General features: G+C 38.8%; 1 protein-coding gene across 11 annotated transcripts in view; it reads left to right on the top strand.

Annotated features, from left to right (window-relative positions):
- The window catches only part of CEP170 (centrosomal protein 170), a 99,710-nt gene extending 95,113 nt beyond the window's left edge, over positions 1-4,597 (top strand). For all 11 annotated transcript variants that reach the window (XM_051783797.1, XM_051783798.1, XM_051783795.1 and 8 more), the window contains 2 exons: positions 701-752; positions 2,231-4,597. In XM_051783797.1, the coding sequence (XP_051639757.1) occupies positions 701-752; positions 2,231-2,517 (339 nt within the window). In that variant the 3' untranslated portion in view covers positions 2,518-4,597. The remainder of the gene's footprint in view (positions 1-700; positions 753-2,230) is intronic.
- Positions 4,598-18,914: the final 14,317 nt, after the last annotated feature.

Raw genomic sequence — 18,914 nt, 5'->3', positions numbered from 1 at the left:
CAGGGCCAGGAGTTGGACTCGATGATCCTGATGGGTCCCTTCCAACTCTGGATATTCTGTGATTCTGTAGTTTAAGGTACAGTACATTTGCTTTGTTTCTGAGTTCATTGCTGTGGCTACATCTGTGTTAACAAGTAGTGCAGCACAGTGGAGAAAAGGCTCTAAGGCAAACGAGTGCTGAGGCCCCAACACTGATGTGCTGTACAGGGTCTTGTGGGCAAAGGGGACAGATAGAATGTTGCAGACAGAATCCTGATGCAGTCATCTCACTTTCTGACTCTCATCTGAGCAAGGTTATAAGTCACTTGATTCCATTTAATAGTGGGTTTATCCTGTGACTTTCCTTTAAAAGTTTGCTGTTGCTGTGCCCAGTTGCTACAGAACCATGGTATCTGTAAGTCTGTGCTTGAGCAGAGGTGGCACAGCCAGATGAGCAAGGGACAGGGTGGGGTTTTATGGACCATAGCAGGCAGCCAGTGTGGAGGAGCTCTAGATTCTGAGTGAGACATGGCTCTCCAGCTTCATGGGCTGCCACCCAGGACCTGTGGGAGACTTGACTGGGTCACCACCAGTAAGGGTGTTCTTGATGCCAGGAGGGTCAACCCAAATAGCGTATTGCAATTGCAAAGCTTGAGGAGTGGCATTTTTCACTACTGATAGTCTCTTTCTCCATAATGAAACATGATCATTTCTCCTCTAGGAAATATCATCAATCTTACAGGAACTGAAACGAGTCGAGAAACAGCTGCAAGGTACAAATCTTTTTTCTCTTCTGTGGTTCCTTACTTCAAATTTGTTAAATATATATGTGTATATCTATACCATGAAATAAAGTTACTGCGATATATTAAAATATGTTCACAGTATCAGTTACATACATTAATATCATATAATTGCTGGCACATTTGGTAAACAAACATCACTGGTTTTTTGATCGTATCTTTTTATATGATGAGAAAAGGCTCGACTAAGAATTGCGTAGTCTTAAGAATCCCAAAGTAATTATTTGTGAAACATTCTTAATAGAAATATTTCTGTAAATATTGAAGAGTAGGTGATAGAGAATCCTGAGATTAGGCTTTATGAAATAGGCTCTGCACATCAGTAATACCCCCATGTGTAGCACAATTCAGTATAAGGCATGCACTGAGACCGTAATCTGTAGGAAATCTCAAAAAACCCCACAACTGTCTCCATTATGATGAAATGAAAATTTAGAATTGGCTCTTGGCATCTTCCCTTCACACTGCAAAATCCAATTGTTGTAACTATGGAACCCGCAGACTACAAAATCAAAAAGTTATTTCGCTTTTCACATATAAGGTCTTATCTATATGTAAAGTGGAAAGAAGTATGTTTTGCTTAAAAGGTCTGCTAATTAGACATATATTCCATTTATCAAAATCAACTTAAAAACTGAGTATTTTTTAAAAAGAGGTTGCAGTCTTGTTTATACTTAGAGGTTGTGTATTGTTTATACTTAGTTTATTTTTTAGTAACAGTGGTGGTCAAATGGATTAGTGGTCCATGCTTATCCTTATTATGTTAGTTGTAAATTTCCTATATTTGTTTTTTGTAGTATTCAGATTTAATCTTTTGTAAAACATGTTTTAAAAAAGAATGTTTCAGGAGGAATCATTAACCACCTTTAGAAACAAATTAGTTTTTGTTTCATGCTCAACTATAATTAAAAAATGTCAGTTCATTAGAAATTATATTGTGTTTAGAGAACATAAATAAAGGAGGCCAGATTGTTTCCTTGTGTATGCAGTGGTGTTCAAATAGATGTTAGTACAATTTTGGAAATAAAAAAGAGAAGTTCTGTTAAATGTGACAAATATGTTAGTAGTATAATAAAATTAAATGGTACTAGATTGTTTCAGTTTGCTCCCACTATGGATAGATGACTGCTCTTTTATACAAATTTCATCCATTCATGGAATTAACAACTATGGCTATTTCCAGGGGGTGGCTTGGAACAAAGAATAATATAATGGTAACATTAGGAGAAAAAACCATATAAACTGACTAAATAGATACTAACTGACTGATTAGTTTATATCTATGTTGGATATGCCCCTGCTTTGTCATGGACAGCACACATAAAAACTCACGTCTGCCATCATAAAAAGAAAAGTGTGAGAAAAGGATTCCGGTATTTGTATAGTAACAGAAAATCATATTTTTTATGGTTTCTTCCCTATCCTTTTCATTTTTTCTTGTTGCTTAGCAATTAATGCTATGATTGACCCTGATGGTACCCTGGATGCTTTGAGCAACTTGGGATTCGCCAGCCCCATCTTACCAGCTCAGCCGAAGCCGAAGTCCAGTCCTGTTTCCCAAGGTACCCGCGCTCAAGCGCAGCCAAACTGCCAGCCCGAAGCTCGGGCTGTTCGACCTGCCACCGTCCCTGTTGCACCTGAATTTGAAAATGCTGAATCTGAGGCAGATTTCAGCATACATTTCAATAGGTTTAACCCAGACGGGGAAGAGGAAGATGCCACCCTGCGTGAGTGACATCTCGGTGTTTGATACAAAAACCTTTCATGTGGAATGTTTAGAAATCAAGGAAAAATTATAATATTGGTTTTTATAATTAAAAAAAAGGCTTGGTCAAACAGCAGTTGTTTTATTAAACCAGTTTTCTTTAATTGTGATGCTTTGATTGTCACACAAATCCTTTTCAAATCATAAAGTTATGCATAGATACCAGTGTAGGAAAGCAGATTGTGGCAGGTTTGCCCTTTGTGGTTGTGTGCTTTGCAAAAGAATTACTATATCAGCAGTTTTCCCTTAATAGATTTATTTCTTTTTAAAAGCCATGCAAGTGGTCTAACATTTAATGTTATGGAAACCCCAAATCTCTTTGCCAAGCTGCTCTAATGAATGGACTTCCTCCACTAAAACTTATACAGAACTGTTGAACAGTTACATTTGATTCTGAATTGGATGATTTATATAGGAAACATTATCTTTGACTACAATGACACATTACTGCAAAAGTAAGACAGATTTCAGAAAGCATTCATTCTCATATACTGGAAAATCTCAAACAGTTCTGTGATTTATATAACCTTGTTGCTGCGTAAATTGTCTTGGGGTTTACAAATGAGTTCACATATTATGTTTGCACTAAGATTTGCTGGGAGTGGTAGGTGAACATATCAATATCATTAAACAGCAAGCAGTGTTTTGGTGTACATAGAAAACTGATAATACTGTCCTTGTATTATCATTACAGTGTTTTAATCCACTTTCTGAAAGGACTATTTGGCACTTTTTGATCTTCAAATGTCTTTTTGATGTTAATGACAGTAGAAGTATTTCGTATCTCATTTCTGTCCAAATATTTGTTGAAACTAGGAAATAAATTTAAACACTCAGCAATGTGGGACACGTTAAAGTATGTTGAGGCAAATGGGCTCTCACCAATCCAAATGCAGCATAAGCTTACAGAAGAAATTACTGTTTATTTGGAATGATCATGAGGTGTAAAATTTTCTTTAGGGGACTTGGAAATAAGAGTTGTCATGATTTGCTTAATCAATAGATACACTCCCAAGCAAATGATTTTATTTGCTTCTGTATATTTTCCTGTAGTTTTGCTAGTAAAGCTGTCCCTGTCTTACATATTTAAAAGGATTCTGGAAGACGACTGCTAACATGGACATTTTGCTTATACCGCTGAAAAGCAAGTCTATTTAAAGTTTCCTATATAAGCCTATTTTCCTTATCAGTTGTCCCAGTAACTTAACATTCGGAAATAATAGTAAGAATAAAAGTAAATTACTTTGTATTTCCAGAACACTGTAATTTGGAGGAATGTTTTTTCTGTTAAATGTAACTAATAGACTGGAATTTTCTTATGTTTGCATCAGTCTCTATATATTAAGGTTAAAGATACAGTTTTGCAGCTTTTATGAAATGGTCTTTAATATTTCAGCAATAATCCTATATGACATTTGTTTTTAAAAAAACCTACTTTCTGTACACTTTTAAATTGTACAGGCTTTCGGAAATCAGTAAAAGTTGGACCAGTTAATAAAAATGCAAAAACTTTTTTTGTAGAGTTGTAAAAACAAAACCACTAATCTGTTGTATAATGGATTTCGTATTTTCTTTAAAAAAAAAATAAAAGCAAACAGTCTTCATGTATGACTCAATATGCTCTACTCCAGCTAACTGGGAGCCTGAATGACACTGGTTTACAGAGGCTACGGGAAAACTTTTTGAAGGTGCTGAAGGGCAAAAATAAATGGAAATTAGAGCTAAGTGTTGAAAACCGAGTGTACCAAACCATCACCATATTTCCTTCTTTTTTTAATGCTTGGGAACATAATTTTTCTGCAAATTCAAGTGGAAAGCAGGGGATGGCTAGGAAGGATTAAAGGTGCAGGCTCTTCATACGAGATTCTGTTTGTGTTCTTTCAGGCATTTATACCTTTGTGTTCTGTAATAAGCATTTTGCATTACTCTGTTCTTATTTTGTATGAACATGTTCTCCTTATTTATTTTTGTTACATTTATTATGTATGTTATTTTGTTATATGCATTTACAACTCCATTTTTAAATAAAGTGTTTCTGGAACTTTACAAATGTGTGAATATGTAATTGAGAGCTGGGAAGTTCACATGATCTTTCTGCAGTCTAACTTGCCTTTACTGAAATGGGAAATTACTTTTTTCATAAATAGCTTTTCTCTGGAAAAAGTTCTGTTATTGCTGCTGCTGCATCAGTTATTCTGTGCTGACAGTATTGGCTCACTTTCCTGTACTCAGATTCATTTCCACACTTGAATTGATTTTTGTGTGCAAAGCTAGAGGCAAAAATAATCCACTATGGCAGTCACCAAACAGTGACTCTGTTTCTCTTTGTAGAATGAAAGTAAATGAGTTTTAATCCATCTGCCAGGTGCAACGGTAGATGGTTATCAGACTGCTTTCCCTTTGCTTCATATATTGTAAAACTTTATTGAACATTATCATTTGGCTCCAGACTAGTGCCTTTTTTTGTTCTGTCCCAGCTTTGACTCTATGCATACTTTTCCCACAAGATGCCAAATTGCCTCTTTATAGCTAGCTTCATGCAGGAACAAAACCATGAGTTTAGTATAAAGCTCCAAGAATTTCTTCCTAGGTTACGCATTTCAGTGTTGCTGAGCTTTGCTATGGCTTGGCAGCAGCCAGCTCAGATCTTGCTTCTGTGCCCCTGTTTTTCCTTTGTATCCCTAGTCTGATGGCATTAAGACTGCACTAGTGGCACACAGTAACATTCAGTAACACTCAGCTCTGGAGGGGCAGGAGATTTTTACTGATGTTCAGAGATGCCAGTTTAGTATAGTCAAAGTCATGAAAAAGTTACAAGGGCTTTTCACTTGCACAGAATTTTTTCATATTCCCCAGCTTCGTTGTCTGCCATTGTTTCCTCACTTGTTGCCTCTGTCTTTGCAGAGGATAGGGGAATGCACAGCAGACTAACATTTCTGTAAGCAATAGTGTAGCCCTTCCCATACAATATCTGACTACTCTGCTTGGAGCCAAGCTTAAGCAGAGTTGTTATACAGAAGTCTTTACGAAGTCCAGCCAAATTGCATCAGTCCTCCGCTTCCTTTAGTTGCCAGCAAGTGATGCTGGCCTGCTGGGACACAGAGAAAGCAGAGTTCAAGCCTTTTCTACTCAGCACTCTTGGTTCTTCCCTTAGCCACATGCACTGCTCTAATTCTACCCCTAACAACTACTGCTCATGACACTCACATCTGGCTGTAGCATAGAGAAATAAAGGGTGTAATCTGGGTGCCTGACCTGAAAACACCACGATGGTGTTTCACAATCATGTACATTATACCTAACCAGCTGATACTTCGGTCTCAGAAGAGAATGCTGCTTCATACCAAAAACTGAATTTCAGCCAGTGACCTTTGGAAGACCTTTGTAATTTGAACTGGAAAGATTCTAAGCATGAAAAAGGTGAATAATTACTGCTTTGACATGAAGTCATGAAAAGAAAGGGTTTGCAGGAATGCGCGAAGTAGTCAGTGAAATGGTGTGCACAGTAAAAGGAGAACACTTGCTATGTGCCAAGATTTTATACCACCGTGTCTTTTGTATCTGAAGTGAATTACAAGGAAGAAACTTAGCCGCTCACCATACAAGTTGCTTAGCTTTGTCTTGATGAATAACCAGACTTTTTAAAGTCCAAGAATGTCACCTTTGACTTCAAATACAGCACATCTTAAATGCTGACAGGGTTGCAGTCCTTCACTAGTAGTTCAGCCATGCTTGCCGAATATTAAATACATCCAACAGTATCTGTTTTGGCAATATTGCCCAAGAACAGCCTAATGCTGAAGAACATTTCCAGCTGCAATAGCTCAGTAATCTTGTAAAAACAATTTTTGTTTTCAACTTGCTAAGCCTTAGCCAGTGCTGTTCCTGCAAGTGACAGCCAACAGAGCACTGGTGGGAAGCAAGGCATTTCCTTTTCAAATTCTTTTCTCAGTATTCATATATATCTGGAGGAAAGGATGCATTTAGCAAACAAATGGGATAATGCAGCCCTGGAAATACTTTAAAACAGGATAAGAAAACTGGAAGCCTGCTGTTCCAACAAGACCAGGGTAAATAGCGGAAAACTAAACCCAATGCTCACTTTATCTTGCTGACAGCTTCACAAGCAGTTACTGTTTTTAGGGAAGCTATATTAAAATTGGTGCTTTTAGGTGATAAATAACCTCATGGCAGCATAGGGCAACATTTTCAAGTAATACTTGAAAAAATTATTCAAACACTGAGGCCTTAGTGGTGGAGTGAGGGGACAGAGATTTGTTCATTTCAGGGATAACCCCTACATTTTCATTTACCAGTTAATGTATTCTTACTAAGTTCTGTTGCTCTAGTCATATCAGTTCCTTAGGGCTAGCATTTTAAACTTGTTTTAAAAACTAATACACGTGTTTATAAGATGTTCTGCTACTATAGAGTAGCTAAAAGTACTATCAGGAATCTGGAGATCTTTATATTAAAAATATATTTTTATAAATATTTTTTATAAAAAATAACAATTTAGCAGCATAACTTATCTTTCAATCAAACTGTGATCCTAACAGAAAAAGATGAATTAATAACAAGGACTTTTTTTAAAAAATGGGTAACGTGAGTTTTCTGTGTTCTATATGTCTATCCATGCACACATGCACCTGTATGAAGCCAGGCATAAAGAATAAGGTTTATATATAAACTTAAAAAAAGTTACCAGGTGACTTCGCATTTCATTCACAGCATGACTTCTGAGGTGACTTATAAGTTGAGAAAAATTCCTTGAGGAAGTAATACAGACATGGATGGGAGTTATGCTTCAAGTTATCCATGACTGATTTTATTAAGAGATGAGGGAAATGACTCCAGATAAAACTCAGGAGGTTTTAAAAGTATTAAGAAATTAAATACCTTAATAAAGATATTGGAGAAAATGTCATAAATGGTTTTTCCTGGTATGACATAAATGAGCAGGCAGAATACTATATTCTCAACAGACATTCTTAGATTAGGAGGCTCAGTGAAGTGCAAAAAGCTAAGCAAACATTTTGAAAATCTTCAGAAAGAAAGCAAATGACAGATGAACAGAAGTCAAGGGGAGTGGGAAGGGAACACTGTGTCCCCAGCCAGGGCAGTAGGTGTTACTGAACCATGCAGTTAAGTCAACTTTAGTGTTAAGGAGAGTTGGAAGATGCAGGTGGCACACAAGAATTTGACCACGAGAATGGTGTTTTTGGAGCTGTTGGGAAGCTGTGCAGGAAAACACGCTGCCTGCTCCAAGGTATGCCTCAGGTGTGAGAGACTACAGCCACCCTGCTGCTTGGCCGGGGATGGCAGCTGGAAATAAGGGGGAGTTATTGCATGTGCTGATAATCACTCTGCAGAGTAGCTGGAGTTTCTCAAATAAACTGACTGAAACAATAGACAGTGTTTTCCATACAGTGGAATGAAAACCCCCAAACAATTTCATATCCTCCAGTGCAGTTTATTTTATGCTGTTTTCCTAAAATCATTTTTGCACCTCACAGATGAAATTTAGGTAACTGACTAAAGATGCAGGTGTGCAGTATTGTAATCTTATTACCAGCACACTTGGGAACTCAAGTGCTGCATAGCCATGTTCATTCTTTGTTTCCAAATATGCAAGGTTATACACAAACCAGGCTCCTCATGTCATTGCTGCTGCCAGTATGATGGACAGCTGATAAAATGGTAGTTTATAAAAATCAGCTTTTTAAAATGCAACTTGCGCAATATTCTTAACACCTTACTAGTTGCTTTCTTCCCATCTCAAGTCTGAGGTAAGTGTTGCTTTAATGATTCTTTGAGTTGATTTTCCAAATGTACAACCTCCTCAAATATAGCTCCTCTCCAACACCTTTACATGTTTAAAAATGCTGGCTTATACTGCGAATCACATCTATGCTTTGCCAAAGGTATTGCTCTGAGAGCAGCAGAAGTTCAGATACCAAATTTGAAACACAATGCAATGCCTTATCTCAGCCCTAGCATTACCACCAGGACTATAGACCTTTGGTGCCGTGTTTCAAGCTGCATGAGCAGGGTTTACTCTTTGGTGCAAGCAGCATTTGTTACTTAGAATTTTTAGAATGTGTTTTTAGGCTTCCAAGGTGTTTGAGTATCTAAATTCCTAACTTCGGCCATATCATAGAATAGAATCATAGAATTACAGAATGGTTTGGGTTGGAAGGGACCTTAAAGATCATTTAGGTCCAACCATGGGACACCAGGGACACCTTCCCCTAGACCAGGTTGCTCCAAGCCCCATCCAGCCTGGCCTTGAACACTCCCAGGGATGAGGCATCCACAACTACTCTGAGCAACCTCAGCTTCCAGGGCCTCACCACCCTCACAGTGAAGAATTTCTTCCCAACATTTAATCTAAATCTACTATCTTAAATTTAAAGCCATTCCCCCTTGTCCTATCACTACACGTCCTTGTAAAAAGTCTCTCTCCATCTTTCTTGTAGACTCCCTTCAGGCACCAAAAGGCTGCAATTTAGGTTACCCTGGAGCCTTCTCTTCTCCAGGCTGAACAATCCCAATTATCTTAGCCTTTTCTCATAGGAGAGGAAAAAAATTTTCACAGTTAGAAGTGACATGAATAAAGAAAGACATCACTTCCTTTTTAATGATGAAGTGATTTGCTTTGGGAAACATGTGGATTTTATGTCACTAGAAGAAAACTGCTCAATAAAATTAGACATTTGTTCCTTAGCACTCCAGCACTGAATTACAAGTTAAGCAGAGCTGATCTCCTTGAAGTCAATGGGAAGGTTCATGTATCTGAAGTGATGTACTTGCTTGGCTGAGTGCAAACCCAGGTCACTACATTTTGATTTCCACTTATATGCAGTTATGTAAAATTCAGAAAAGCTGCCCCCAGCACAAGTATTTTAAAATTAGTTCATTATAAGCTTTAGCCTGACATTGCAAAGGCAATGATTTTAAAATTAATAGGAAAAAATCCTGGCTGACATCAATGATTTCTTTTAATTGATATTTAAATTTCTCCAGATGAGGAAACATGCGGGAACTTGTCTTGCTGCTTAAAATGCAGTGAGTCAACAAATGGCAAGCATGGGATAGTAGGAAAAAGAATCCATAAAGCAATAGGTATGATAAAAAGCATATCTAAAGGAAATTTCTAATTAAGGATTTTCTCCAGGGAGACACAGTAAAAAGCTTGACACTAAATGAGTTTTGGAGAATCACTGCAAATGCATGAACTGGTCTTACCACTAGCCAGAGCCTCCTAGGCAGCAGTGCTGAGGATTGGCCCAGATAATTTTATAAACATCAATATTGCTTGCACGCTTTCACTGCAATATTGAAGCCAAAGAAACAGTTACAAGATTTTACCTTCCAGTGGTGCTTTTCTTCTGAAATCCATCAAGCATTTCACAAATATTCATGCTGTTATGAAATTTCTATGAGCAAATACTTCATTCTGGTCTTATAGATGGGAAAACAGACTTAGAAAAATCTTGTTTCCTCTCTATGAAGTGCTGAGGCAAGGCTTTACCATGACTGAAATCTCAGTAAGTGGCACAGCCTGATGGCACTAATAGTGCACCATTTGATCTGACAGTGCCCATTTTTTAATATCAAAGTTATCCCCAACTCTCAAGTGACTGTGACCAAGCCAGAGACCTGTGTCTTTCCAGCCAGATCAGTTTTGCTCAGTTCTCCTTCTGTTTCCTCAGAGCACCTTCCTGACATGTTTGGAGCTGGTGAGCTGTGGGTACCTATCCCAGAGAGCTGTATTAGCTAGCTGGTCTTGGCAGCGTCCCCAGCAGTCAGTTGGAGCAGGAGGCTATCTCAGCATTGTGGGATTGTTTCTTCTTTCTGTTAACCATGAAATTGTCACATACACAACCCTTAGTGCTGTACATATTTCTGAATTTCCATGTCTCCTGAAAATTCCTTTTTCAGGTTTGGCCCTATTTCTATACACCACTGGATACAGTGATGTGTATCAGTTTGTGGCAGTTTGAAACTCCCAAGAATCTAATTTCTGAGTTCAAGCCCCCCCCTCCCACAGTTTGCCCCTGTGAGAGGGTTTAGTGATGGTATGGACTTGATATCTTTTTTACCCCATGTGGAGAGTTTTCAGACAAAACACAACCATTCGTTATTGGGGGAAAGGGAAAATATTTTCAAAGGTTTATTTACACCCACATATATATTTACATTAAATTAAATTTCTCCTCTTCTTCAGTAAAAGTCCAAGAAGAAAAAAGACTTTCTGTCACTTCTCAGGCCACAGTTCCTTCATTTCAGTTTTTGTGGCACTGGTTAGTGTCCTCATTTTCCTGAGGCAGCAGATTTAAGTATGGCAGTCAGGATTTTTGTTCTTACTTTGCGGAAATTTCAACCCCGAGCCCGAGCCTTCGGGGGATTTCCTTGTAGATCTTCACTCCTCTTGGGTTAGAACACTAAAGGCAGCTTTCAGTTCAGTCTTACCAACGCTCTTTTGCTCTGTCTCAGCTCGACAGCTTGATAGAAACAGCAACAGCAGCAGCAGAGGGCACAGCCACCTCCTCCACATTCCGTCGGGGCTCAGCTCTCAGGACAAACTCCGGGTTTTCAGCTCCTTTCTCCCTCTCTCTAGCTGCTGCTGCATTTCAGGACTCCCTAAGGGTTTGGAAGTCCACCCCTTCTCTTCAGAGAGTCTCTGGTTTTGGGAAAATAATACAGTCTTACCCCAAACCAGCTCTGTTGAGTTTGCCTCTGTTTTGTTGCCAGCTCTCCCTCCTGCAGGAACATCTCTGCGTCTTTCAGCCAGCTTCACATTATCTCATTGCTACTGGCTACGTTTTGGCTTTTAGCCATCACTGCCTCTGTTCAGGACTGCTCCGCTGCCGCTTTCAGTGTCTTCTGCTGCTGCTGACAGTAAGGAAACTTTTCTAGCTCTTGATTACAGGACCCGGTCCAACTTTGACACTATACTGGGTCTCCCGTAGCCTCAGCTGGGGCCCTTGGCCCCCAGAGGGGCTCACTGGCCCCCTGCCTCCTCCTGGCTCAGATCATGGCTACCCTTCTTCTACACTATCTTCACCACCTTCTCTTCCGTTTCTGTGGGTATGTAATTTCCACAGGGCGCACGTGGACTATTGATTGGTCCAGTATTATCAGTGGGGCAAACCATTACAACCTTAGAGAAAAGGTTTTTCAAACCACCACACAGTTTTATTTGAATTTGTATGGTCTGCCTGTGCTTGAATGGCTCTAATTCTCCATGCAAATTATTTTGATTTATGTGCATATATTCAAAAGTGTCCAATTTTTTTAATCTTAAGATTTAATGGACTAAGAGAGATCATATCAATAGACATTTTCAGCCACTGGTACTTGGGGCTTTAGATTTCCTGCTAGTTTTGGAGCACTGCAGAAGCACTGATGTAGCCATTTGTTTTAGTTTTCTAGTGTACAGATTCCTTTTCTATATGTTTGTGGAAGCCCAGAGTGAAAGGCATCTACTCAAGTGTATTTTGTTCACTTGTCCAAAAACTATCAGCAGTATATGAAAGATAGTCACAAAGCAGTTTTCCTGTAGGACAGTACACAGCTGTAAACCCCAGGTGTTTCTAGAGGGTTCTGTAGAAACACTCTGGTCTAGAGCCTCAGTTACTGATTCTATGTGTTTTGTTCATATATGTTAAATGTCCACAGGATCATGACAGCAAAAATGATTCTGGTATTTAGAGTACCTACTGTTCAGAAAAGATTTAAAGCAATTCACCTGCCTGTCAGCATTTCAGAAAAAAAGAAAAATATGATGATGGACCTTGTTGAGCACATGAATACATCTGAAAGAAAAAAAAATAATCTGAAGCCTCTAAAGTTTTCTAGTTAAGCTGCCATTTTACCAAGAATTCAAGTGTTAGTTGTTATCCTGAGAAAGGCCACAGGGTCCATTAAATCTGCCTTCCTTTGGAAAGTGGACAAGTTTCCTAATTTCTTTGTCACAGCTACCACTGAATTATATAAAGTTAATGATAAAAGGATTGCAAGCTTTCGTTTTACTTAAGAGTCCTGAAGGACAGAGCTAAGTGGATAATCTCACATTCTGTACAAGTTTTTTTAACATTCCTATCAAAGAAGAAACCAAAGGCAGGAGAGACAGTGGTCATTTCAAGATAATCAAGTTCTCCCTCCCCTTACTGTGAGATTATTTCACCATGGGATATACTAGATTTGTCTCACTGATATAGTCTCTGATAGAAACCAGTGCACTGAAGTCTGATGAGTGGATAATAAAGCAGTGATGCTGTGCATAGCAGCAGAACTTCTAAGGAAAGCTGGTAGTCCTGCTGAACCAAGGTACAGCAAATAATGCACTGTCTCACTGGAATCAAAGCTTTTCAAAGTGCATTACCATCAGTACTAGAAATTCCTCAAATAAATAAAAGGGGGGAATGGGTTTGAATAAAATTCCCCTAAATGTTTTTTTAAAGAATTTAGGTTTCCCAAAAGAATGGAGGGAAATAAAGCTTTGATTATTTTGATTATTTAGAGGACCAACCTCTATCAAATTTTCAGACAAACCTGCAAATCCAGCTACAACTTTCCCAATCTGGGTTTCTACTAATATGTCATGGTGCAAAGAAATTCAGTTTCAGAGATTTCTGCAGAAGTTGATTGCCTGGATGGTAAATCAGGATGTCCAGAGGAGACTTTCTCCTCACCTAGGAGGACTCAGGTAAGATGACATTGTCCTGGTTTTGGCTGGGCTTTCCTAACTCATTAATTTTCTAACTCAGGAACAGTGAGGACTGCAGGAGACAGCAGTTGACCGAGCAACTTCTGCAGTTCATCAGACCTTGGGCACAGGGACAATGAAGGCAGCCAGAGGGGCTTTGGGCTTGTTGCTTATGGGACACAGGCAGTCCTTCCAGCCTTTCCAGGAGACACAGAAGAAGAGGGAAGTAGCAGCAAGGGCTCTGGAAAGCAAGACTTCCTCTATATCTAATTTATAGGGTAAAAAGAAGGTGCTGATCTTGCTCATTACATTTTGAACACTTCTGAAAGTTTGAGTAAATGCTTACATCTGTTTCCTAGGACAGGGGAAGCTAACATAGGGTTGCTTGAAGCAACTAAAAAAAATGATTCAGGGGGCTTTATGCAATCCCTTGAATGGGTTCAAAAACAAGAGGAGGAAAGGGTCATCACTACAATGAGATACCAGAATCAGTCAGGTGTTGCTAAAGCTGGAATGTTAAGTGAATAGATCCACAGAATCAAGAAGCGCAGGGGGTTTGGCTCAAACACATTTTTTTCCCTACAAATAAAGCCAACAAAGGGAGGAGCCAAGATGCAATCACTTGGAGTCAAACAGGGAAAATAGCTGGGAAATTGATTTAAAAATCGGAAATCTGGACTCTGAACTTTGAGCAAGAAGGTTTATTAACTGAGCTGTTTGAGTGCTAACAACCAGTCAGAATTTAATTACAGGAAGTAATTGGAGAAAAATTAATGGAAAGGTATCTTGAGTATTCCCTGCATGGAGATAGCCCTTTCTATGTAGCCTGGCAAAAATAATTTTATTCCCCAAATATAAAATCCTTCTGCCCTTCAAATTTTCTATTTTTTTTTTTAAGTAAAGTTCTCATGTCAGAACTGTCAAGAGGCAGATATTCAGTAGGAAGGAATATCAAGCAGCTGCTCTCTAGTGCTGAAGCACAATAGCTGCAGGATGAGTGCACAATAAAACACTATTTCACAGTATGCCAGCAAATCTTCCCATCTCTGTCACAATGTGGTTGAGTTTGACCAGATTTTCACTGAATCTGTATCTTCCTCAACATACTGTATTTTTACCTGGGTCTACAATAATTAATGATTCTTGTGTTTTGTAATGGATGGAACTTATGACTAAAAGCCAAACCTGTCTTAAACATTCCTGTCTTAACATTCAGGAGAACTTTCCTTGGCTGGTTTTCTTTCGTTTAAGCCATAGTTTAGCAAAACAGAAATTAGTTATTTTTCTTTTATTATCAAGCAGCTTTCCAAAGAGCAAAGCAGGATCATGTCTTTCCATTTGGGTTTTTAAAGAGTTGTTTCTAAAAGCAGAGTCCAAGATAAATCAATGCTTATCCACAGAATAGAGGTGCATGTAACTTAATTCTGCAGTCCTCAAATTCTGGATATGTCTGCCAACTGCGTGGTGGTCCCTGAACCTTTCCACAGAGTCAGAAAAGTAGCTTCTCTTGTCAAGAATAAACATTTTGGAATTGTTTAACAAACCAAGAATTCCTCTATCCTATACAATGAATCCTTTAAGTTCGCTGCCTCTCCAATTGTGTTCAAATATTGACAGCTCAGAGCAGGTTTGCCAGGCTGGCCTCTATGTTTAAAATGAAATTGAATGAATTAGTTATTGTTTTGCTCCTAAACTAAATAAATAAATGACAGAGACATCTCAAGAAGCTGTATGGCCCACTGGTTTTGATTCCATTCACATAGGAAAAGAGCAGAAGCCACGAAGGTGTGCAGTGGCGCAGACAGCTTCTGGGACATGGCACTTTCTCTCTGAAGAAGGTCAGGTTTGAGTGCTATGTTGCACTCCCTTCTGCATCTTCTATCACTTGACATGCCCAAAAATATCTGACTTTTTACTATTTTGTTATGAGTCTGAGATCAATCATGAGCATCTAGGGCTTTCCTCACTTTGTCATCTGCTGTATAAAGCGAATCTTCTTATGGAGTTGACCACAATGAGCCTCACTTATTTGACACATTTCATCTGTTTGAAAGTTGTTTTTATGTGATACATTTGCCAGCAGTTCAGGCTCTGTGTTTTCTTGCAGCTTAAATCCTTATTTCTCATTGCCTCTCTGGTTGCTGGCAGCTTCTCTGGTCAGTCACTTCTAAGAAAGCCCAAACAGAGCTTTCTCAGGATAAGTGCTTCTCTTGTTCAAACCATTTCTTCTCTCACTGCATCCATTACATAAGTACAGTCAGAGAGACTTCATCCCACTGACACCACACAGGAAGCAAAAGAAATATTTTAACTTGATGTTTTTGTGCCGGTACTTATTCCCTAATTCTCTATGTTTTCCAGGGGACCATCAATAAGAATTAATTAATAAATGTCAGCTGTGCTGAGCAGTGTAATTAAATGCTTATGCTGAGAAGCTAACCCTTTGCTGCAAAATGCTACTTGGTACTTGTCTTGGGTTCCAGATTTGTCATGGTCTCAGCAACATGCATTATTATTTACATCAAAGGGCAAATCACTGAGCTATAACTGAGCTTTCAAAAAGTTATGTAAATGAAAAGGTTAGACTACCACATTTGACTGCTGCCAGGACTGTGAGTTACCTGAGCAGTGATGAAAAATAGCTATTAGATGAGGAATGACCAAGCAGAATTAATTTAAATTAGCTCAGATAGCTTTAATAACTTACTATAAATAAGCAATTTGTGCTATGTAATCTCAGCAGTGGAACGGAGGAAGAGATTGTGCATTAAGTACTTAAATAATGCCATTATTATTATTATTGCTACAGCCAGATGCTTACAAGGACTGAACAACAACTTGTCTTGGTTTCAGTGCAGCTGTGGAGAGTCAGCTCCTGTAAACTACCAGCTAGTGAGGACTAAAGCAAATCTGTCTCAGGGAAAAATAGCTGTAGCAAAGGTCAGGCTTTGCTGTGGGCAGGAGGAAGGCTGGCAGTCACCAGCAAGGTCATATAACAAAACTCCCAGTACTGCAGGTTGCCGTGGTTTTGTGCACTTCAGAGAGGTGGAGGAGGGAGGAATTTGAACTGGAAAGTCTTGAAAGAAGTCTGCTGCAGGCAGGATACTTACTGTCCATGAAATGAAAAGGTAAAGCATGTAAAACAACATCATCTCTAGCCTTCTAAAGGAACACCAGCAATTAATACTGATTTTGTCTCTGCCTCAACCATTTTGTTTTTAGACTCAATTGAACCATAAGCTCTGGTATTTCTTTCACATTTCAGCCCATCTATAATGGTTCTAGATAGACGGTGGCTTGTCAGCAGGACTATCTGCTCTTAGCATTCTGCAAATGAGGGATATCATTTTATATGAGAAGATGAGAGTACTGTGTCACACTCCTAGTCTGGCTTCCCTTCACCTTGTAGGGGAACCTTTGCTATCAGAGCAATAAAACTGAGACAGTTACCTCTTTCTCCTATTTGATACTTAATGTTATAATCTTGATATTAGTGGCCTTTGATTTCTGCTATTCACATTTACACTTCAGAACAATGTGACACAAGGAAGCTCACTATCTGACTTTGAGTGCTGTGCTCTCATCACCTACAGGGTACTTTTTTTGTTGTCTCATCTTCTCATGACACTTTCCTGAGCTTGAAGAAAAGAATGTGATAAGTGGTTTGTAAGAGAGCTGCGGGTTTTTTTCATTGTAACTCCTTAGACATTTTCCATCAGACAACCAAAGGACTGAATCTACCATTGTAACATTTACATTTCCCATGCACGCTTGAGGAATGGCAGACAGAATATAACCTGCTAGTTGATCACTAGGGAATTAAGCTTGAGGCCATGAGAAACAGCCCTTAGGATTTCAGCATTAGTCATAGAATACAGTTAATGATATCAAATTAAAGTTCAAACTACAACATGGTTTTTCTCCAGTGGCATTAAAACTACCTCCTGATTCACAGTGCATCTGCAATAGCTCCTGCTAAATTTCAACTCTCCTATCTCAACTGCACAACCAAATATAGCAGTTCAGACATAGGTAATTAATTGTGAGGCTATGTAAATGGCTGACATAAAAAATAACTCGTGTCTGTTGCTGCTTATTTTGGGCATGCAAGGTGAATTGACAAAACAATAACTTACTCTGGTTTGTATTTAGTTCTGCTTTCCATATACACGGAATTTCTGCCAGTTTCTTCAGATTGTGCAAATAAGGATTGATCTCTTGAGGAATAGGGGACCTCTCCCTTCTTTCATATTGCTTCCTTTTTACATTGCATATAGCTATTTGCTTTATCTTGATGAATTCTTTTCATTAATAGGAGGAATTTGAAGTGAAAAAAACACTTATAACAACCAGTAACATTTTGGAAGCAATGTTTTTATAAGCAATTCACTCCAGCTTTGCCAATGAGCTTTGATGATAATTTGGAATGTGAGATAGGATTGCAAACCATACATACATATATACTTTGGTATTAAGGAAGGAACCAAGACTTCTTGTAGCTGTGAAAAGAAAGTGAACATATCAAACTCATTTCACACGTGACTGACGTCTGGGGGTGAAATGCATTCACCACACTTTAAATGGTAACAATTTAGTGATTTAAAGCTCCTGATTTTTATTACATAGACAGACATGTGAAATATGGCATATGTGGTTAAGAGAAAACATGTGAGATCATGTCTAAAAGCATTATTTCAGATACGATATGAAATCATCATTTCAGATCCAAAGAAATTGCAATTTTTCAGCTTCCTTCACTTTTTGTTTCCCTGTAACTCCTGCTCATCTCCAGAGACTATGTTGAGGCTCACAGCTGAAGTACAAAGTGATTAGGAAGATTTGGATTATATTGATTTACCTTCCAGTACTTAAACCAAGGGTTCACATTGCCACGTTTTCCTGTTTGCCCTTCACTGCCACTCCATTACAAGGCATATGGGTAATTAGAACTGCTGAAAATCCACTCAATTATTCTAGACTGAGTGCCTGCACTACACTCTATCAACTGCAAATGTTACCTGTGTCAGCCCACATCCATACTGAGCTTTTTCTAAACATTTGTAATGTTATCCTGGCTACTTACCATGTACAGACTCTGAGACAATGGTTGTTGGGATTCCTGGAATAGACATTTTGCTGTCTCTTGCTTCTTGATCATTCCCAGTCCAGAAAGAGGAGAAGCCTTAGAAAAGAAGTGCAGATGCTCAGATTTTTTTGTTTCTATGCCATCTATTACCGCTGCTCAGAAGCTATTTCTTCTAGAAAGTTTTCTCTCCCAATTCCAGCAAGTAACTCTTTTGCTCACCCCCTACACATCGCCAGGTGGCCAAATAAGGTGCTGTTGTCTTGGGAAAGAATAAATAGACAGACAGAATTCTTTAATACTTGTATATTTATCCAACTGTTTCTACACTTTTTTCCCTTGCAACACAAACATATCTAGAACTCAAACACTCATTGTAACTTAAATGAGGGAGTCAGCAGTCTGTGGCAGTAGCTGACAGGTGTCTGTCCCCTCCATAATGGGCATTTCACCAACACAAGCTCTCATTTCTCACCAAAGAGCTCAGAAAAGCCAGCACCCAAGTCTTACACACATGAGATGCACTAGCTCTGCTGCTGAATGAGCACCTGGGAGGTGTTGAAATCACAC

This window comes from Manacus candei, unplaced genomic scaffold, assembly GCF_025592945.1.
Source record: "Manacus candei isolate 608988 ecotype Guabito, Panama unplaced genomic scaffold, ASM2559294v1 h1tg000017l, whole genome shotgun sequence".
In the NCBI taxonomy this organism is placed as follows: domain Eukaryota; kingdom Metazoa; phylum Chordata; class Aves; order Passeriformes; family Pipridae; genus Manacus; species Manacus candei.
The sequence above is the reverse complement of the archived record's forward strand: the minus strand, read 5'-3'. Positions and strand labels throughout refer to the sequence as shown.